The sequence below is a fragment of the Falco punctatus genome (genome assembly GCF_963210335.1).
Source record: "Falco punctatus genome assembly, chromosome: 1".
NCBI classification, from domain to species: Eukaryota; Metazoa; Chordata; class Aves; order Falconiformes; family Falconidae; genus Falco; species Falco punctatus.
The window spans coordinates 48061230-48083690 of record NC_137580.1 but is presented as its reverse complement, the minus strand read 5'-3'; the positions used below and the strand labels follow the sequence as shown (position 1 = coordinate 48083690).

General features: G+C 41.9%; 1 protein-coding gene across 4 annotated transcripts in view; it reads right to left on the bottom strand.

Annotated features, from left to right (window-relative positions):
- Positions 1 to 22461, bottom strand: part of MSANTD1 (Myb/SANT DNA binding domain containing 1) — a 43195-nt gene that overhangs the window by 17926 nt on the left and 2808 nt on the right. For 2 of the 4 annotated variants that reach the window (XM_080411101.1, XM_080411102.1), the window contains exons 2-3: positions 12159 to 12423; positions 1760 to 2044 (exon numbers count right to left, since the gene is read on the bottom strand). In XM_080411101.1, the coding sequence (XP_080267227.1) occupies positions 1760 to 2044; positions 12159 to 12412 (539 nt within the window). In that variant the 5' untranslated portion in view covers positions 12413 to 12423. Of the gene's footprint in view, positions 1 to 1759; positions 2045 to 12158; positions 12424 to 12541; positions 17342 to 22461 lie in introns of those variants that run through there. The other 2 variants (XM_080411099.1, XM_080411100.1) reach the window with 2 other exon arrangements.

The window sequence follows — 22461 nt, the reverse complement described above, 5'->3', positions numbered from 1 at the left end:
CCTGCCACACAAACTTGCAGCCGGTTGAAAGCCAACCTATGCCACTAAAGGCTAGATTTAAATGATCTTCAGTTTCTAAATTGGCCAAGTAAAGTTATTTTTTACTAAAACAGGTTAGGTAATTACCTTGGACAAAGTAAAAAAAAAAAAAAACAAAACAAAAAACACTGAACCTGAAGCTGGCTAAAATGCATTATAGCCTAACTTTTCAAGATCTTACCACTGTGGAAATAATTCAGTTGGAGTGGCTGAAGTCCACTTTCATTTCACAATTTCCATTTCACAAATGAAAGCATCTACATGAAAGTGGCAGTCCACACGCAAACTGTAAGCACAACAGATAAGCATTTATGGTTGATTAGCTTGACTTCTGTGATGGCTTGTCTACACTCTGTAATGAAACCTGGTGTGGTGACCTCTGTTCTCCTGTACCAGTCACCTACGGTACAAAAAAATCTATGTTTTCCTAGAGTTGTCCCTAAGCTGAAGAAACTTAACATCTGGCATTTGTAAATAGCTTGATGCTACCAAATAGTCTAGTGCATAAACTATAACCTCAGGTTTATGGAAAAGTGACCTTCTAATTAAATATTAAATAATAACATTGGAAATCAAATTGGGAATTGAGAAAAAAGTTATCACATGAGAAACATGATCTTGGAGTTTGCAGATCCTAAAGTAAGCAAGATTGTGTGTCAGGGATATCAGCTACTTACAATGAACTAGGATGAAAAATTTGTTGCTTGCAAACAAAAAGGTTGCTACAGTTCAAGAATTATACACGCTAATATATATATATATTCAGTTGCCAGGAAAAAAAAAATTAAAAAATAATCAGCTATTCAAGGGCTATTTGTTTGAACGACTGAATGAATTCACTCTAGTTTTATTCATCCAGGACAAGGCCTGGAAACAATAATCCAAACTTGTTAGGTTCGTTCTTCTTCCAGCTCAACACCTTCTCAGTTGCATGACTGACAGATAATTTTACTGTTATAGTTAAAGCCTGACAGACTCATGATAAGGATCTCTAGGATCAAGTTTTTTCCTGCCAGAAAACTGTAACCAACTCTTATTTCATACCACTCTGGATGAAAAATGAGACCAGTAAAGTCTGAAATTTGTATCAAGTGTACAACCCTGCCTTTTGTTAAAACGCTGCTTTCTGGAGAACTCCAATCTTATCAAAAAAGGAAACACGTGTTTGCATTCTTAAACTAGCTTTTACTTTGAAAAAGTGACATTCTCAATGGTATTTAAAATGTTGCAATCTACTTTTAAACTGCACGAGTAGCATTTCAGCATTCACAGAAACATTTAGTTTGCATCTTTTCACCATTTTAATAACAGCTGAATCTAGAGAACTTTCATAATCATACCAAAAGCAAAACCAGAGCGAGCCAAAAACCATCTAAGCAGTATGTTATATCTCTGATTGCACTGCAGGACTCTCTTGAACATGCCTGTACTCTTGTTATAAACACTCAACCTCATGTGAGTTGTGATATGCATGCTGAGTCTTGGCAATATTCTATAACTTTTTGCCCTGTCCTCCTACTCTTCTTCCAGTCTCTCACATAGAGGAATAAAGAAAATGCCCTAATTCAGCGAAATGGCTGAGACTGGAGAACAGATCTTCTGTGTGATTTACAGAAAAGATACAACAGCTGTTAGACAAAAATGTGCTAGGATGTCCCCTTTACGTAGCAGATCTGGCTCATTCTGTGAAATACAAGAAAGGGGGGGAAACAGATGTTACCTGAGCTTGTAAGAAAGTAAGCTTGAAGAGCTCTCTGAATGTTCATCTTCAAAGCACTCTTCCCTTCCTTCGTATGTAAACTGGTTATATGGCAAATACAGAGGTGTAGACTTAGCTGATGGAGACTGCGAGGCCTCCGTCTGTGATGTAGAAGGACCTGGTTGCTGATTTTCATGCATTTTCACATCGCTGTGGTCTGTCACTTTGGATAAGATCCTATCAATGGTTTTGTAGTAAGGCCAGTCAGGTGCAACAGTTTCACTGTCAGTCATACATTTTAATTTCCTGTAAGAAAAGGCATACAACATTAAAGCTTGTTTTCCTATCAAAGTATTTTTCATACAGACATTCTGTCTCAAAACATTTGTTCTGATCTCATTTAGGAGTCAAACCAAATGCTTTTAATGAGAATAAAGTTAGATACCTTTTTCTTTTAATCTCCAACAAAACCCATTGGTTTCTTTTCCTAGTTCTGACCTGTGACTGAAAGTTGCATGTAAACCCCAAATGAAATTTAATACAAATGAAGAACATTACAGTTTCAAATGGAAACAGTACTATGTTGGTTGTAGAATAATTTTTCTTCCCCTTACATTGTGCCAGACTAACCAACCCAACAGCAGTCTCTAACAACTAGAGCAGGCAACACACCACAGCCTTTACTAAACTATGGGCAGCACTGTCCTTCCATGATTTGAAGAATGAATATTTATTTTCCATGATGAATACAAGTGGCTATAACTGTAATTCATATCTTTTTCTTAATATTGCCTAAAAGCTCTGAATTGCTTAGGTAAACACCCTAGTAGCAGCCATGAGATGTAGATGTCTGTTCATCTGTTACAGAACAAAGATCAGTGTAGGGAGAAGTATAGAATTTCATTAATTTAGAAAAATCCCAATGAAAACAGTTAATAATGCATTATAAACAGCATGCACAAAAACATTACAGTGAAAAGACTATCAACCATGACCTTGTCTTTCACATGCATCTTATTATGAGATCTGTTGTTCAGTCCCAACACAAAGCTCACAGCTGTCCCACTTGATACCTGTTGTTATTTTATTTACTTTTACGGAGAAATATAAAACTGAGGTGTGTAGATGAATTATAGATCTCAGAGAAACTCCAGAGCCCAGCTAGAGCCCCAAATTTTCTTTTAATTTGCCCTTCCCAGCTGGGATCTTGTTACTCTAAATAAAAATGCAGCAAAGGAACACAAAAGGAAAGGCAAGACCAGTGACAAATGCTCCATTTTCATAAACTAGATTTCATTCAAGCTAGCAAAAAGCTGAGCTAAATCTGATTCTCACAGCTAGCAAGAGGTTTCCATTTGCAGAAAGAAAAGATAAAAAATATTCCTGGACACCTGGCCCACCCCCTTTTCTTGAAGCCTTTCAAGTTTTTCCTCCTCAGACTCCATCCTGCCCACACCGGTCCTGCAAAGGATAGAATTAAATAACATGTAAACATGATAAAAATGTTGCCAAACTTAAAAGTGAGAACTTGAAGTTCTTCCTTTTAAACAGCTCACAGCCTAGGGTAAGGGGAAATCCACCAGTGAGCAAAGGCGGCAGAAAGATTTGCTTAGGTTTTAAAGCCATTTAAGGATTCTTCTTTTTTTTTCTCATCCTTGCAAGGTCTGATGAGCTTTTCCAGCTATTTAGAAACGCACACCATAGTCCCGCATAGAAGAACCTCCACAGCCACCCATATTTTTATGCCCTCTATGCATTCAAAATTTTAATTTCATACATGGTTCACAACCTACTGCTGCAATTTCATAGTCAGAAATATCTAGCCCAACCTACAAATACGTGCATTTCCATCCAGCACAGATAGAAAATAGCTAAATACAAGGCTGACAGCAGCTATCACTTGGTATTATTTATAGTTCAGTTGTTTAGGCTGTTTGCATGGAAAACGTATCAATTAAACCACTATAAGCTACTAGCCAAGTCTACATTCCACATTTGTTTGCCCATGTTGAAACCCCCATTATATTCAAGCAGCAGGTTTTAAAAGATTCCCACCCTCAGCTGCTTGTTGCAACAGATTCACCGCGGTCAGTTATCCACACGGGTGAGACAGCAGAAAGCCATGTGTGACCACATCTCAGCCACTCCAGTGCAAAGTCCAGCAGCTGCATTAAGACATCACGGGACGTGTTTCGAGCCTTGAAGACGGCAAAACATCATGCCAACAAGGACAGGAAAAGCTCCGAGCTGGTGTTCTGCTGACTCTGCTCTGGGAGCAGACTTGTGTTTAGCCTAGTATTAGCCAGGATCCCCAAGTCCTCACCAGCAGAGGTACTGCCCAGCCCATCCATCCCCAGTCTCTATCAGCGCAGGGGATTCAACCATCCCAGAGGTGGGACTTCACATTTACCCTTGCTGAAAGGCATGAGGTCCCCGTCAGCCCATTCCTCAAGCCTGTCTAGGTCCCTCTGAAGGGCAGCCCTGCCCTTGCACGTGCAGGCTGCAGCCCCCCAGTTTGGCATCATCTGCAAAACAGTGAGCATGCGCTCCACCATCTCCTCCTCTGGGCTGTTGATATTAAACGGGGCATGTTCCAGTATAAACCCCTGCAGTCCTCCACTTGGGATGAGCCCCTAGGTAGAGCCATTAACCACTACTCTTTGAGCCCAGAGATCCAGCCAGTTTTTCACCCAGCTGGTAGCCCATCCATTTGGAGTATACCATCCCAACTTGGATACAAGAATGTTCTTGGAGACCACGTCAAAAGGGTTTCTACTGTCAAGCTAGACAAAGTACATTGCTCTACCCTCATCCACAGATCTAGTCAAGTCATCACAGAAAGCAAGCAGGTCAGTCAGATGTGATTCACTCTTACTAAATCCATTTTGGCTATTTCGAGTCACCACCTTCTCCTTTATGTGACTGGAAATTGCTTCCAAGGTGGCTTGCTCTGGGATCATCCCAGGAGCTGAAGGGAAGCTGATCAATTTTTAATTCCTGTTCTTGCTTTTCCTGAAGATGGGTTCAATGGTGGCCTTTCTTCTTCCCTCCCTCGGTCTTCACAAACTTTCCAGGATGAGTCCTGAGTCGGTCCTTTCCTACTACTGGTATGTCCTCTAACTCTGCTGCAGGCAGACTAGCCTGAAAGACCTGGGCAGTGAAGTATGAGCCTTATTACTTGCATCTGCTTTCAACAAATCACCCATCCCCAGTGGTAATTCTCAGGGCCACCCACCGCATCAACACAGGCTGGGGGATGAAGGGATTGAGAGCAGGCCTGGCAAGAAGGACTTGGGGGTACTGTTGGATGAAAAGCTGGACGTGAGCTGGCTTTATGTGCTTGCAGCCCAGAAAGACAACCATATTCTCAGCTGCATCAAAAGAAGCTTGGCCAGTGGGTTGAGGGAGGTGATTCTGCCCCTCTGCTCTGCTCTGGTGAGACCCCACCAGGAGTGCTGCATCCAGCTCTGGAGCCCTCAGCACAGGAAAGACATGGACCTCTTGGAGTGGGTCCAGAGGAGGGCCACCAAGATGATCAGAGGGCTGGAGCACCTCTCCTGTGAGAAAAGGCTGAGAGAGTTGAGGTTGTTCAGCCTGGAGAAGAGAAGGCTGCAGGGAGACCTTATAGTGGCCTTCCAGCATTTCGTAGGGGCTTATAAGAAAGATGGGGACAGACTTTTTAGCAGGGCCTGTTGCGATAGAACAAGAAGTAATGGTTTTAAACTAAAAGAGGGTAGATTCAGACTAAATAAAAGGAAGACATTTTTTATGATGAGGGTGGCAAGACACTGGACAAGGTTGCCCAGAGAAGTCGTGGATGCCCCACACCCCTGGAGGTGTTCAAGGCCAGGCTGGATGGGGCTTGGAGCAACCTGGTCTAGTGGAAGGTGTCCCTGCCCGTGGCAGGGGGGTTGGACTAGATGACCTTTAAAGGTCCCTGCCAACCCAAACCATTCTATGATTCTATGAAAAGTCTGCAGGAGTAGGTATTTTGCCCAAGTAGGTCAGTACCTTCGTTTTTATGTTTGAGCTCAGCTGTGTACCCAGAGGCCTGTTTTTTACAAAACTATCATGATTTTGAAGGAAGAGCTGTTGTTTATTATCTGCCCACACAGCTGTAGAGTTGCATATATATAAAACCAGGTATTTCTCTGGCTCTGAATGCATTGAATGGATACTAATTCTTCCACTTCTGACTGTTTACCATAGCTCTGGACTAAAATAAAAATGAAAATAAATAAATAATTTTAAAAGGATCACTACCAGGAGGTAGGCAGGAGAATGTTAGTTCAAAAGCAGCACCAGCAGCAACCATTTACCTGTATGGAGTCTGGCTCGTACACAAAGAAAAAAGGATGAAACAGATGGGGAGATGAGCAGGGGGAAAGGAGTGTCAATCCTTTGTAAAAGAATTAGGAACACTGCAGGTGGAGGTAAACAGGGAAAACATTTGCTGGAATAGTGGTGATGGTTTAGCTTTCTGCTAAAAACAAACTAAATAGCTAACTTTGTAATATTAATATCCAGTTTCGGGATTCACTGATTTTTAACTGTTTTTTTTCTACAACTGCCAGAAGTCCAGAAAATTCAGTGAGACATCTGAGAGTTTTTGCCTGCATCAAGGTAAGGATAACCTTGGCAGAACTGAAATCTAAAGATGAACTTACTGCTGTCAGGCAGTCATTACTGTAACTCGTCACATGTCTTAGTTGCATCCAAAATGCAAAGTTGTTTATATGTTTGTTTTGGGGTTTTTTTTAATGAAAAACAAAGATATTAAAAAGAAACAGGACAATAGTAAGGCTAGGATGCAACAGTCCAGGAAATGAGTGTGGAAGATGAGCCAAACATTCAACGCTTTGAAACCAGGCAAATCACTGCCTGCGTGAGCAAGCCAGGCAGAAAAATTAGGTAAGAAGATGGGGTGAGAAAGTCAGCAGAGCTTGCAAACAAAATTCACGCTGAGTTTACCTAAACCTGTTGGTGTTTCATGAGGCTCTATTAAAATCCAGCTGAGAGCAGAAGCAACTGAGAACTCCCTCCAAAAACTCAGGGATCAGAGTCAAGTTTCCAGTGGACAGATATCTGAAGCATGAAAAACATTGTCAACCCAGTTAATCTGAAAGGTGGTTGCTTGTCTTATTGCAGAGAAGTAATAATAGTGAATAAAGTAATGATCTTTGAGATCCTATTGCCAAAACTCTCCACTGAATGGACTGAGACAACAGCTGAGTAATTTGTGCTGCCTTTGACCTTTCTTCAGACTTTATTCTCTGTGCCTATTAATCCACCTTCTAAAATAAAATTATTATAATATTATGTTCTAAAGTTTTTTTAAAAAAACATCATTTTTTTTCAGTAAGAAGCAAGCAATCTGTAACCTGACTTTTTAGTCTGTGCTCAAAACACTATTGCTTTTTTTATTATTATTACAGTATTTGATATTACTGCTTGCCTTAAGGAATGGATACAAGATCCATCTCCTGGGGTTTCTGAGAAAAGCTTTCAAAATAAATAATAAATAGCAACTGTTCATGAACCAATCAATGGTAAGGCAAAGAAAGATGTATGAAAGTACAGTAAAAAGTTGTGTATCTGCTATAAATTATTGAAGTTAAAGAGAAAGATAGTAAAATATTCAAATTAAACTTTCTGCTGTAATTTAGCTGCACTTATATTTTATCATTTGCTGTAGCAGAGGTCAAATATTCCAGTTCCTTAATATCATAGAATATAGCAATGGATTACACCAGTAACAGTGTTTAATTGCTATCATGTACACATGAAAATAAAAAATTAGACTAATCTTTTATTCAAATCATGAAACTGATTCAAATTTACCAATCATTAACATTAATTGACTGTGATTCAAATCAAAAAGCAACAGCTGCATCCTGTTTTCTAGTCTTTGGGGAGGGTAATGTTTTTGAAAATAATAAATTTGCATTCACACAGTTCTTATTTTTAAACACAGAGAGAATCAGTCAAAACTGTGGACCACTGTGCATGCAAGCTTTGCAAACCCTGCTTCCTTTTCATAAGCCAGTGTGTATTATGTCAGTGGAAATATTATAACAACAGATACAGTGCAGCATTACACATTACAATCAGCGTATTAGCAGTGACAGGACAGTGCTTTCTTTTAGGACTAATTACAGGTTCATATGTGCTGAATGCCCCAAGTAGCCTACACAATAGAAAGAATTCAGCACATACTCTAAGTGATGCTGAACTGCAAGAGCTGGCATGCTAATCTCAGCAAAACTTTTGATGACCAGCACGTCAGAAAGCTTAACTTCGAATTCCAGCAGGCTTGACTCAGCCCTTCCTCCTTCCAAGACGGATATAATAGGGAGGTTCACGCGGCTTACTGCACAGGTGTCTTTAAAATTGAACATTAAAAACCTGGGGGCTGATCTATCCACAGCAGATATTTCAGCTTCTACAGCAATTCCTAAAAGCACAGTTTTACTCAAATGCACCTGCAAAAAATTTTTTCCTTTCACCTATGGTGCTGTGCAGAATTTTCCACCCAGCCAATTTCCACAGCAGATGAAATGGTCTTTTAATATACTGAGACTACAGTAAGAATTACTTCAGGTCATGGTGTAATTTTCCCTGAACAGTTTCTTCCAAATGCACTTGGACTACAGCAATGCAGAGGAATACAGGAGCTGCTCCCAGATCAACCCTTCATCCTGCTGCCTCACTTCTGACAAAGGTCAGTGCTAAATACTTCAAGAATCATTTTGATGGACAGGTTTTGGGGGCACATTCGCCCATAAAGACACTTGCTTACTTTTCCATCAACAGCTGGTAATATCCTGAAAGCCGTTCTTTTTTATAACTCTATCTAATTTGAAGACAAACAATGTCTGTATTTTTATTTAATAAATCTAATCTTTAGTAAAAATAATAATAGCACTAAAACAACCTACAGCTCTCTTGGTGTCAATGATTTCCAGTGGTAATGAGTTCCACATGCTTATTATGGTGTAATACAAATTTATATGACTTTAACTAGTTTTACATTTCTTGCCTCACAATTCCAATAAATAACTTCTTGTATTACGGCAAAAGAAAGATCTGCTTTATATTCTGAAAAATAGTACTGTATATTTTTATGCACTTCTAGAATTCCTTTATATTTCTTTCCCTTCTTTCCAAGTGAATCACAAACTTTTCCATTTCTCTTAATAAAGAAAGCTTTCCACATCTCAGCCCAATTGTGTTTTCTAAACATCTTCTCATTCTCTTGTCACCTCATTTAAATATAGGGCAGTCAGAAATAAAAAAAAAGAATTCAAGGAGGAAATAATGACATAAAATAGATGTATATAATGGCATTTTAACACCTGAACAAACACCCTGAAACTGCTTTTGTGACAGATGCTCACGTGCACTGAACTACACCTGAAGTAACTTTTCTGGCAGCACAAAAATCCACGTAGGATCCAAACGTACCCAGAAGCAGGGTGAACACTTGGGCTGTGAGCCCGTCCTGAGTTCTGTGCCACCATAAGCATGCACATAGTTGCATTAGCTGCAGCAACTGGAATAATTACTGATTATGAAACGCTCGTCCCCTACCTATGTATATGTTTGTCTGACTTGTGGCTCCTTCTGCACAGAGTAATGGCTTTCACTGAGCAAAATAAGCAAAGCAATACTTATAGAACTGCATCCTGAAATGCTATTGGGATCCTCAAACTGGAAAACCCCATTATAAATGTGTTCATTCCTTTCTATTTTAGATCCTTAAATGTTTCAGATCATCAATATCTGTTTCGAGAGACATCCCAAGATTAGACATGCCACTGATACTTTTAACACTGAACTTGATTAAAAGGACTAGCAGAAATACTCAAGTACTGCTTTTCCTTTTATAGAAAAAACCCCCAAACATATATATATATATATATATGTATAGCAATTTGTAGGGCAGAAATGTTATTTTCTTTTATGCAAGGTGGCACACAGCTAAACAGTAGTATGATCTGATCAAATATTCTAATCCAGTTCATTTCTGACTACTAAAGTAAGACTAGAGATTATAGCACCTTTGCAACACTGTAAACAGTTTCCTAAAAAATAAAGGATCCTGAAGCGGTGGGAAGAAATAACCACGTGGGTGCAGAACACCCCCCATTCCTGCTACTGGTGCTACGTTCTCCCATGTCACACTTACTAACCCTATGTAATAATTACATAATATTATCTCAAAATAGAGCATTTTCCCACTCTTGGGATCTTCTTTTTCCATTTCTGCTACAGTGCAGCAATGATGCCCAGAAATACAGTGAGGCAAAGCATCTTTCTCAAGTATCCCGCAGGCACCAAAATGTGGATTAAAACTCAGCTGTCTCACAGCAAAGCCATCAGTCAGTGGCAACACACATCATTTACAGTTTCATCACAACGTTTCCTATACTCACACACCACCAAAAAGTACCCAGAAAACTAGAAACTGTAAATCACAGCTTTTGTTTGTCCCTGTTCTCTCTACCACCTCGCCTTGAAAGCAAAGCACACAGACGTGCTTTGGACAAGAGCAAACAATGAGAAAGATGCATTTCATATTCAAGAGTACAAAATGAAACAGCACCGTGACAGTGTAAGGCAGTGTTCTAACTCTCCCAAATTAGCATCTCAATCAATAAGCAGGGAGCTGCAATGCACTGCAAAATAGGAAAGCAGCGTGACAACATGCAACAGAAGCAATCTTAGAAGTTCACAGAAACAGAATTTTTTAAAAAAGCTTCGTGTTCACACACACAGAGTGCATGTATGTGAGTGATTTTATTTCTTCCCTTCCCCCAATGCAACTTCCACGTAAAAACATTAATTAGAATAACTGAGAGGGTCTGATTGATGACAACACTGAAAATTTAGAACAAAGGCTGACAGAAATAACCTATTCCACTTGGCAATTACGACACTTAAATATCGTGCAGTGCTGCTAGACACCTGTACAATCTCGGTGCCATGAGATGTATTCCTCAGCAGGAGGACTGCAGATTTAGCAGGCTGAGCAAAGGCCTCGTAGCTAACAACTCCCGACTTCTAAATCTGCATCCGAGTGTGAATTGCTGGGTGATGCTGGTCAAAAATTTATCTTACTTCCAGCTTTCTCATCTGCAGTCTGGGTGAAGAAAATTGTAAGGATTACAGCAGCATTAGTAAAACATTTGGGAGACATTAGCACTCAATAGAAAACATCAAGTTTAATATTATGGGAAATGATATTAAAGATTATGCTTATGGATCATACAAATGTAGAAGGACATTCAAAGTTAAGGGGTTCACAGGATTTTCCTAGTTTTCTATTTGATGAGTGGTCTCTGCATTAAATATAGTAAGGGTGCCTTACAGAACAGCGAGCAGTTTTAACATGGTTGCCTGCTGTAATAACCTTTTTTATTATTAATACAAGCTTTGAGGAGAGATTAAATAAAAGAGTCACATATTTGATTTCCTTGCATTACAAGCACATAGCTAAAATCACCACTCAGGCTTCCAGTGCGAGGCAGTCTGTGCCTCACAGAGATAAGAATAAAAAAAAAAAAAAAAAAAAAAAAAAAAGAAAGAAAGAAAAAAAGGAGGGGGGGAAGCTATGCAAATATTTCCGCTAAGTTACAATTATTTTTTCCCTGCAAACAACAAATGCACGAACTGCCTCACATTTTCAAAAGGCAACTTCCCCTCCTGACTGACACTGCCTGTTCTTTATCATCCCCTTGTAGACACCTCCGCCCTCCCCCCGACTCCCTTGGAGCGGTATTGACAGTGCACATTGATTCTCTCTCTGCAGATATAATAGTTCTTTCGCTGCTGCTGCTGCTGCTGATAATTATAGCAATGTGTGTCACTCAATAATAAGACATTCAATTATTCTTGGCCCCGTGAAGTGTAACCCTTCAACTCACAAGTCTGAAATCTAGGAGCTTCATCCCCCCACCCCCCCCACCCCCAACATTTTTCTGGTTGTTGTTTTTTTTTTGTTTTTTTTTTTTTTAAACTTTGCCTCGCCATACCGATCCTCACTGGCCACTTCAAACTGCAGGAGTTTCACTGCAAGAATTGCTGCCAAGCTAACACAATCAGTCCCCTCAGCAAAGAGAAGAAGAATAAAAATAAAAATAAATCTCTTTCCCCACTAAATACATTTCTGTCCCTCTGCATCATAAAAACACTAGCTAATTATAAAGAAACAAAGTTGTCCCAGAGTTTGACACGAAATGGGGGGAAAAATTAACAATGACGTAACAGCACTGGCAAGAGAGAATTTTAAAAGCGATACGAACAATCTTTAATCTTTTATCGACAGATTTCCTCTAGGAGACTTCTTTCTGAAAGGCAAAAGTCACTGTGTTGTCCCTGCTAAAATCTCTTAAAATAAAAAGAATTAACTGAAGCTTACCTGTACTGGAATGTCATATTTGTAATTTTTATCTTTATTTCCTCTCCGTGGCGAATTTCTCCAGTCATTTCAAAGAGTTTGTTAGCCATTTTCTCATAAACTTTGGCATTCCTTTTAGTTTGTTTCAGCTCATCAAAAAATTCTTCCCAAACCAGCATTAAACCTCTCATTTCTGCATCAGTCCAGTTTCTGGCCCTCCTGTGTTTCTCAGTCTGAGAAGAGACAATGTAACTGGGAATTTCTGCTGCAGCCATTGCTGACTGACCTAAAAGGGTTTTAAAAGAGGACACTTAATATAGATTGAGTTTTTAGTTTAGGTTTTTTGTAGTGCAAGACATGCATATGTGGAAAAAGAATTTGAATGACAACAGAACATATGAAACCTTTTTGCAACAGCTTGAAGCTTGAGTGCACAAAATGGGGCCTACATCTGACAGGCAGGAATTTAGTTAAAAGCTTTTAAACAGAGAAACGTCATTTTGATGTCACGTTTCCATAGCAACAGAGCAACTGCATAAGCTACAACAACAAAAACCTTTTAACTGAAAGCCAAAGAATCAGGACAAAGTTGACAGGCCATCAATATTAAAGCTTTTAAACACTTTAGGTTTAACAAAAAAAAGATCTATGCAGCCTTTGAGAAGCTACTTTTAAGTTTCTACTTCTTTTTTAGCTTTCCCTTACCTTTTAGGCAGACAATCTGCTAGCAGGGGGTCATGGTCGCCTGAACGAGCTTTTAAGTTGAGCCTTGACAGACTCTCTAGGAGGTTGCAAGGACTGAGGCCATGTACACAAAAAAAAGCTTTTTTCCTTTTTTTTTTTTTTTTGCAAAAGATATTCTGCAAAAAGCTTCAGCCAGCTTTATGAAAACTGTACATCTCTAAGCTAATAAATGTTTAAGCAGGCAGGCTCATTAAACAGGAGCCTGCATCTGGGTTGAAGAACATGCACAAAATAGCATTTAAGTGTTTAAATAGAGAGAGAAATGTATATACAAATTCAGTGTAAAGCCACTTTTTTTTTTTTTCTCGAGATGTTTTGCTGCTGATAAGCACACACTGCAGTCCTGTCAGTATGAATTTGCCTTTGTAGGTATGTATTACTGAATGTGTATTTTGTATTCCTAGTAATTTAGATGCTATTTATGCAGCCTGTGTTCTGCCTTAGGACTGCAGCAGAAGCATTTTACCTGCTTTATGGGGAACCTAAAAGGATTATTCAATGAGTTAAAAAAAGGCTGCGAGATGCTTAGAACTGTGAAAAAATAGCTTTGCTGTAAAACAAGCATTTTGAGCTGGTTTCTATGTAGGGCTAAATTCTGCCAGCAGTTAGACCGGAGTAGCACTGCTTATTCACCGTATTAAACACCGTGCAACGCAAGCAGTGGGCCAAATTCTGCCCCCGCTTACACTCGTGCAATCTGACAGTAATCTTGCACAAAACAGCGAGATGCATGAACTGCATTAATTCAAGCAGTGCTAAAGAGAAAGATGTTAATTTCCTGCAGTCCCAATTATAAATGGGTTATGTAAAATATAAATAAATAAACCATGGACCGTTCTTCTTACTATTTTCTGTTTCAGCATGTAACAGCAATAGCGACCTCACTGCAGGGCATTTCCTGAAGATTAATGACAGGCAGGGGTTAATGGACAGAGGCTCACCCAGTCGGTCGTTAATCCCCAGGAAATGTTCTGTGCCTCAATCCTTAATGCGTAAGTATCCTATACATTGTAAGTCCTCTCATAACCACATCCTTGATCTTAACAATAGTTTAAAAATGCACAGCTTGGTTTGCATCCTGGAGTTGGCAAAGAGCACACACAATGTTCCTAAAAGGTACACTAGTGAAATTTGTAGTAGTGTTGCCTTCTTTCTATTTTATTTATTCTATTGTTTATTGCAAAAGGCACAACAGAATACCATAAAACAAGGGGGTGGGGGGAGAAGCACATATGCTATACATAGGAACTTCCATTGATCCAACCCTTAATGTGTCTCTGTCAGAAATATACCTGCTGAGTCATGAGCTTCCTAAAAAAAAAAAAATAATAAAAGAAAGAAAAAATCCCCTAGCTTCCAAATAACTACTTTTATCTACTAATATGACAGCCTAGCAACTATTACCTTTAAGAATGTGTAAATAGCAGCATATGTTGTGATGATGATCTTGCATGGTTTGTCTCTTGGGTGGCCAGCTGGGAGACATCACATGATCAGAGGACAGATGGTGGTCAGAAAAGGATCAGCTGGTGACACGTTCATTTTATTAATTTATTGTTTTGTTTTGAAACTCCCATCACTTAACCTTGGGCTCCATGAAGCTATGTTAATAAAACCATACCAAACTCGGCTGGCTGCAGTTGTAGTCAGCGCCTGGGGATCTCCAGGACAAATGTAAGGAAGCAATGCAGTGTCTGAGAGGAAAACACCACTGGTCTCTTGTTACAGCGCCGAGTCTGACGTGGGACCAGTGCATGCTACTGCCAAGCCAAGCTTGCTTTGCACCTTTAATCATCCAGTAGAGGTTTGTTTTTCCCCTCCAGACTTTAATCCACCTTGGTTCTGAAAATGCTGATTAACGCCAATGAAACCTATAACATGATACACAGACACTGTAGAAAACCCAAAGATACGTATGATCTCTGCTTTAAAGATTTTTATTTTTTTTTTAATCCGGTTTCAAGCATGACAACAGGACAGGGCGGGAGAGAACCTGTCCAGCTGCAACAAGTTCTTCCTGTGATGGTCCACGACTATTCCTTCCCCTTTTCATCCACATGTGCCTGGCATATGTGTGGCTGCTCCTCCTGCTCCACACCGTCTGCTGGGGCCATGCGCGGCCCCCAGCCCCAATCCCGGGATCTTGCAGAAGGGGGGCTGTTGTTTCCCTGTGCAATTCGCATCTCTCAACTTTTCTATATGCTGTTTCCTATTAGCGTAATTGACAGATTGATATAGTGACATAGTGCTATATAACATCTGTTAAATGAAAGAAATGCTTTCTAATACCTCCCTTATTCCCCTCCCCTCAGCACTAGAGGGGAATCTAAGTTTCCAGGACTCGGGTTTTATCCCCTCCTCTGAGAAAGTAGTTGATATTAATTATGGAGACTCGGCATGCCTCCTCTGCCTCACTGAAGCACACGTGCCAAGCAGTTGATAAAGTGACTGTTCTCCTACACAGAGCTGAAAGCAAGGAAAGCTTTTTTACCCCCAAATAATGCCTGCAGTCCTCCCCAGAGCCAGGGGAGGAAAAAAACCACTTCTCCAGGCTGTGCTGCTCTCTCTGCTGACGTTCTGCAGATCTGTGCAGTCGCTGCAAGTCACTAACCCCTTGTCCTGGCCCCCGAGTCAGGAAAAACAGCTAAAACAGCACGGCAAAGCTTCAGGGGAAGAGCAGCCCAGAGGCAGCGAGAGAGCTGTCCCTCCCCAGGATGGAGGAGAAGCCCCATTAGCACTCAGCTGCTTCTCATTCCTCTCAAGCCAGAGGCCAGTCAAGATTCATTATCTACCTCAAAGACTGGCTGGTCACCAAACCCAGAATAACTGCTGGCCAAACAAGCTGCCGGTCTGCCAGACCCCAGGCATCGATGCCCCTGGCTCTGATATCCCTCACGCTTCTGACATCTCTACTGACGGCAGAGTCTTCCAGCATCAGCCTCCTCCAGACTGAGGACCAGCCTGGCACCCAGTACCCCACAAGCAACTGAAGCTGTAACTGTTCTCATCCATAAAATGTTACCTCTCTTGGAAACCACTGAAATACATAATGGAGCTTCTGAGGACACCTTTGGAGAAGACTTCTCTCTAGTAGGAGAAAGCTGTTCTCTCCTGCTCACGCCAGTCCTTCCTCTGATGGGGACAGCAATGACAAGTCTAGAAGACATCCTTATGAACGCTGACTTCAGTGGCCTCGAGGATCTCGCTCATGCCCTTCCTTTTAATGCACACCTGCTCCTAAGAGCTGAGTCAGGAACATGAATTTAACGATCCTCTCACAAATCCGTTCATCTCACCTACCTAAACACTCTGCCTTTTTTTGCAGCCTTTATATATCAGCTTGAATAATAGCTCTCACAGCTGTTTCACCTTTCATGGGGATCTCTAAAGATAACAAACCCCAAACAGGGTAGAAGGGTTTCCAACGTGCAGATGTGGGTCTAATGAAGTTCGTCTAGAGATGTTTCTGTCACAGAGTTCACACAGCTCCGTTAATCCTAACATACCTGTTTGACTATACTTCAAGTGATCTGTGCCTAACCGCCTGTGTATACAGCCTTCAGCTTTGCAAGTGTGGGCTAATGCACGCCAAATAAAACTTCCTTTAGCCAAGGCTTAGGGAAAGGTGTTTTCCCTTGCAGTTGCAGGGAGATAACAGCTCTAGTCAGTCAGTTACCAGAGTTCAACCCACAAACTGTAAGCCATTAAACTGTGATTACAGAAGAGCGTGTCTGATCCTGCTGATGGCAATTGTGGTAGAAGTCAGGCAGCGCCTTCTTGGCAAACCAGAGTTTATTCCACTAGGACGCAAGAAATTTCTGCAGCTTCTCCTATATGTACTTCTTGGTCTGAAACCCAAACGGGCAGCTACCTGTAGAGGTGCTAACACACAGGTCGCTGCCTAGTTGGATTTCAGAAACGGAAGTACATTAGTTTTGGTTCAGGTAAGTCTTGAGATCAGTCAGTTTGGTCCCAGTTCTAAAGCTACTGGCAGCAAACACCCTTTCAGAGTGACTTGATCAGTGATACTGGGAGGAAGAGGTTCCCACCGGAGGGCCATCAGGAGTATGCATCGCCCCTCAAAGTCATAGGTCCATCCTGGATGGTCCTGTAATGTCTTGATTACATATAACTCAAAAAACAAAGCTGCTCGCATCCTTTTGTGTTTAGGGCAAGCTCTTGAAAGCAAGGTCATCCAAAGCCCAGGCTTGTCACTGCCTCTCCAGCCTGGCCCACCAGGAGCTTAATACACATGGGCAATAACAAATCTTGAAATCGAGTAGTGGCTGCAGAGCATGTGCTCATCCTCTGGTTATTTCAGTGCAGGCACACCTTTATAACTCTGCTTAAAAGGGTGTAAAAACATGTATGTGGCTGTTTAAAAACGAGGCAGTGCGATATTATTCTCAAAAAAGCTCTTTGCATGTGTTGGGAGGCTGTCTCCTGCCCCACGTTTTGGCATCCACTTTCTAAATTCTTACTGAAAATTATGTTTTTAGTGCCTTTGATCACTGAACACTGCAACTTGCAAAGAGGGATAAATGCAACGAGAGAAGAAATACTCTTCCACTGCTTCTGCAAAGCTTGGCCAGAGGAGATAGGCAGCGACAGGCAATCACAGAGGAGAAGCTGCCTTCTTTTCTCCTCCATTAAACCACGGGTCCATGCCAGTGAAGCTGTTGTACTCAGGAGGTTCCTGGAAACCAGGTGCTCACCCTAAGGTAGGGAAGCACCTTGCAGACAGCAGAGTTGGGCCTAATACCTGTGAGGGAAATTTAACAATAAAACAGCTTCCTTTACAGAAGCAAAAAGCTATCCAAACTGCAGGAGGTCCTACTACGAAGACAGAAAGAAAATCACAACTGTTCAGGCTGGGGAAGTATAGCAGGTGTCTCAAGGTATATTAAAAGAAGGACCATCCCTTTCATCAGAGGGTCTGCAACTTAACTGGGACATAAACACAAGGGAAATAAACAGAACAGACCAGGATGGACAAGTGACAGCAATAGATTACTGAGCAAAGGCCATTGCATAGTTTGAATAGCTTTTAGGTGCATCTAAAACAAATACCTGCAAAAAAGTCTGACAACAGAAATGGGTGCTCTGGGGGAAGCTGGCTGAAGGGAAGGCACCGTGGCTGATAGAGGGCAGAGAAGATTTTTGTATGTATGTCAGCACTTAGAACAAAAAGAACAAGAACAATATATGTTTCCACACAAATGCCCTGCCACAGGGCTGTGGGGCAGGTTTCCCTGATGGTGGAGCAGGGCACTGAGCAGCCCAGGAGCACAGTGGGCTGAAAAGGTGCAGGTGAGCTGGAGGAAGCTGGGGAGGATTTTTATTCCATTTTGCTAGACCATGTCCTCTTTGAGTTTCACTGTAATCAGAACATTTCCCAAAAGCATTTTGATCTTGCTGAACTGGCAGATTCTGACCAAAAATATCTCCTTTGCCTATTTTAGTAGTAACCATGGAACCCAGCTTTGCACAGACATTCCGTTAGAAAGAGAAGGATGGTGAAAGTCAGTGAGGTGAATGCAGACAAGCTGGGAAATGGGGCTTCACAGTTTCTGTGGTCAGCCCAGGCAGCATCAGCACAGATAAGGGGGAGAACTGGAATTATGTGGGGCTTTAAGGAGAAGGTGGTCAGGGACTGCAGGGAACCCAAGGAATTCACGGCTTGGAGGAACCAGGTATAGACTAGTAAACTGGTAGTCACTAGATTAAAAAAATACAGTCCTAAGATTTTTTTTTTTTAATTAATTTATATTTTTTTAAGTTTAACAGAGACACAAACTTGTTGCAGACCCTAGTTTAGTATACTGGGGGCAGTGGTGGCAGTGGTAATCCCTTATATCCAGAAGTTACAAGTGACCACTCCCAAAGTGCCTGGCACTTACAATACATGGAGGCAGGATGCCAGACTTGATGGACTTTCAATCGCACATGTTCCTAAATTTTCAGGCATACAGGGAGAGAAAGGCAATATTCTTAAAAGTTTAGTTATATGGTATAGAGAGCAAAACCATCAGTTCTACGTGTGACATTCTCCCAGTTCAATTTATAGCAAACAGCGCATTCCTGAGATTTCCTTACTCTTTAAAAAAAAAAAACTTGCAGGTCCTTAGCATATGGAACAACTCTGCAGTACATCATATCAGGCATACTCCTTTTCTAGTAAGCAAGCAACAAATCAGATTACAGTGAAAACCACTTCATTCCCCGTGAATGGTTTCCCAAATCCCACTTGCAAGAAATTATTTTGGCCCTGCTTACTTACAGGGGTTAGTCAATAAGTCCTCCTGTCCATGTTTGGGTTTTAGCACATTTTAGCAAGCTACGTGCTGGAAAGTGTCTAATTCATTAAAAACTGCTCCTAAGACGCTATGCAAATATTTCAGAAGTAAATTCCTCTGAGAACCAGTTCTAAACAGTTTGCTTTAGACGTAGACTATGATTTAATCCAGTTTGGATTTGAGATGTATCACAAAAGAAGAAAAATAATCCCTTTTGAGTAGAAGTCTGCCCTGTGCCTTGTGCTGGGCGATGTTCCCACGACTCAGCAGGGCAGGAGAAAAATGCCGTGTCACCAAAAAATGATGACGACGGCTTTTTTGACTGCAGTACTGCTGTGGCTGCACATGGCATCATTTCTGCACCAGCAAGAATTAGAGCAAGGGATGACATCAGAGGCAAACAGCAACATACTAAGTAGTGATATGTAAATAAATGCTTGAAGGAGGTTATCGATTCAAGGATCCATCGGCAAAAAGCCAGCCCCCAGGTTCAAACAGATGAGAGTAAGCCAAGTGCAGGGAGCTTGGCTCTGGCGCAGGACTCCAGCTAAGCAAGTTTTTGCACCATTGTGGTGGCAAGAATTAGAGCTGCACTGAATAAATGGGTTCTAGCTTGCTGTTCTTCCAGAAAGGAGAGTGGTTCGGGCCCTTTTCCAGCAACCTCAGAGAAACTGCAGCACAAGTTGCCGGCAATTCCCTGCCAGAAGCCCAGCCTAGCCGTGAGGAGCTTGCTACTAGCTTGGCAGCCTGCTGCATCCACCTAGCAGCTGTCTGCATCCCCACGCTGTCTCTCCTTGACTCCTTGCCAAGGCCACGATGGACGTGGGGAGGCTTCGGTCCCTTGCCGTACCCTGCCCTCTGCCCACAGCCATGCTCCTGGCGAGCCCAGCAAATACCCTGAGAGAGCTGAGCAACACCTCGCACCGGTTTGCCTCAGCGGGGGATGGCAGTGGGATTAGATCCTGCTGTTCTGCAGTTAAATCAGCCACAGGTTTTGAAAATAAAAAGCATTAAAAAAAAAAAAAGTCAAAGATGCCTGCCAAGTCAAGAAAGGCAGAAGCTTCTCCTACTCTCCTTCTCTCCTTCTGCTTGGACACCCCAGACTACCCCTGGCTGCAGCCTTTTCTCCTCGCAAGGGTCTTCTCAGCTCTCCAGCCCCACAGAGGAAAATTTACAAGATTAAAAAAAAATAATAATATTTCAGATAAAATATTTAGGGCACAGGAGATTTTCAGTTCATAAAAGATTTACATACTAAAATGTAAATGGTGTTTTGGGTATTATTGCGAGGCAGCCTCAGGAATGGAAATTCGAGAAAAGTGTTGCAACTTATAAAGTTCAGACGACACTTGTAAAAGACTGCCTGATCTGAGAGCTGCCAAAAAGATAAGTAGAACTGAATTCACCAGCACCGTTGTGATAGCCAAAGAGCTGATCTGCTTAATTGGTTCCTAAATAGAAGTTGAGACTGTCCAAGAGGTAGCTGCCATTTCTGGGACAGGCTGCCAGCGATTCCAGCCACCCCACAGCATCTCTGTGTCCTCATGTGGAAGTACCACACAGCAGGTCACGGTTGGTCTTCACTTCATTCCTAATGCCATGCTCAAAGCGTTTCAGGGGAGTTCAATACCCTGTCGCAGAGCTGCTGACGGGCCCGTGAAGTCCTGCACGGTCTGTGTTTACGAACGCTTCCCCCGGAAGGATGACTCCTGCCTCTGCACAGATGATCCACACAAATTCTTCAGCTACCAGGACATTGAGCTGCAGCTCCAAGACAAGCACAGTATTAGGAACTTAAGGGTTAGCCCACACGGCTCGTGATAGGCAGGAGGACGACCCATCCCAACACAGAAAGGTTTATTGTGGTATGCATGCAACGCCGCCCCCTTCAACAGTGGTTTGCCATTATTTGGGGTGTTGTGATGCCTCCTGGTTTACAGCATGCACAGCCTTGTTCCCTGGACATCCCAGGGACAGCCAGGAGGGGTCATCTCCCCCTCTCACATCCAAGCACGTCCCTCCAGCCAGCCTTCTGCTGGGGGATGCCACGTCTTCCATCACTGCCTTCACCACAAGGCTGTGCTGCAATTGCTTTTATGTTCCCCATTGACTCCTGGCTTCTTCCAGCTGTTTTTTTTCCTCTCCGTGCTCTCTGCTGTCTATCAGAGGCAGCTTTGCTCCAGCCACTCTCCAGCCACCAGGGTTCAGTTTACGTTCCAGCCTTAGCATGCTCCTCCAGTCTGGACATTAACTTCTACCGTTTCAGCTATCACTAAACCAAGGACTGTGTATTTTCTTCCTCTCTCGGTGTCAGCAAAATGCTGCCAGCAAATCTATCAGCCCACAGATCAAAGAAATATTTTCTAGCCATCGCACACAGGAGCGTTCTGGCCAGCGTGAGGAAGTCCATCTGCCTCCTTTTATAAGTTCTCCTGAACTCATGCACACCTGCAAACCTCTTCTGGATGCAAACTTTTCCACGTCCAACACCAGCTGTCCAATACCACCAGTGATTTTAACATCCTTCCAGGTGCTTTTCATTCAACATGGCATCTCCAGTGAGAATATGCAAGAGCAGACAAGTTGTCCAAAGGGACCCCATGGCAGATGTGAATGGCATTAGGAAATTCTGATTTTCTGTCATCCCTAAACATTCAATTGACAGATTTCTGCATAGCCAGAAGGAGCACTTTTGGATCCCCATGTTCTTAACAAATCTTCAATTGCTCAGAAGGCTGGGGTTTTTTGGCTATGTAAAACAGCTTTAATGAGTGTAGGACCAGAGACCTTCTAAACAAAGCGACAAGGAACCACCATCTGATTGCTGAGAAACAAGACTAAACAGTTTAAAAAACCCAAGCTGGTTCACAACATGGTATCTCATTCTCTTCAACAAAAGTGGCCGGTGTTTTTCTTTTGTTGTGCAAACAGAAAGCAATAGTGCGTTTCCAGAGGAAGGTGTTCTTGTGCAACTGTTTACTAGAGGCAATCGGCCAACTCCAAAGGGCTAAGGAAGCCAGTCCTCCCCCTGCCTCACTCACCTTACTGTAAAAGGGTATTGGAAAAACTACTTGGACTGGCTTTAGCTCCTATTTTGCTGTGGACTTAAAAAGATCTCAATGGCCTGGTCCACAAGCCTTCGCAACCAAGGGCAGAACAAGTATGAGTGCTGCTCGTCAGCATCTCACTGGCCGTATAAATGAAAATACTCTTCTCTGCTAATATACTGCATCTTTAACCCAAGAGTGATGGCTCGCACACTTGAACATGCTGTTTGCACTGAC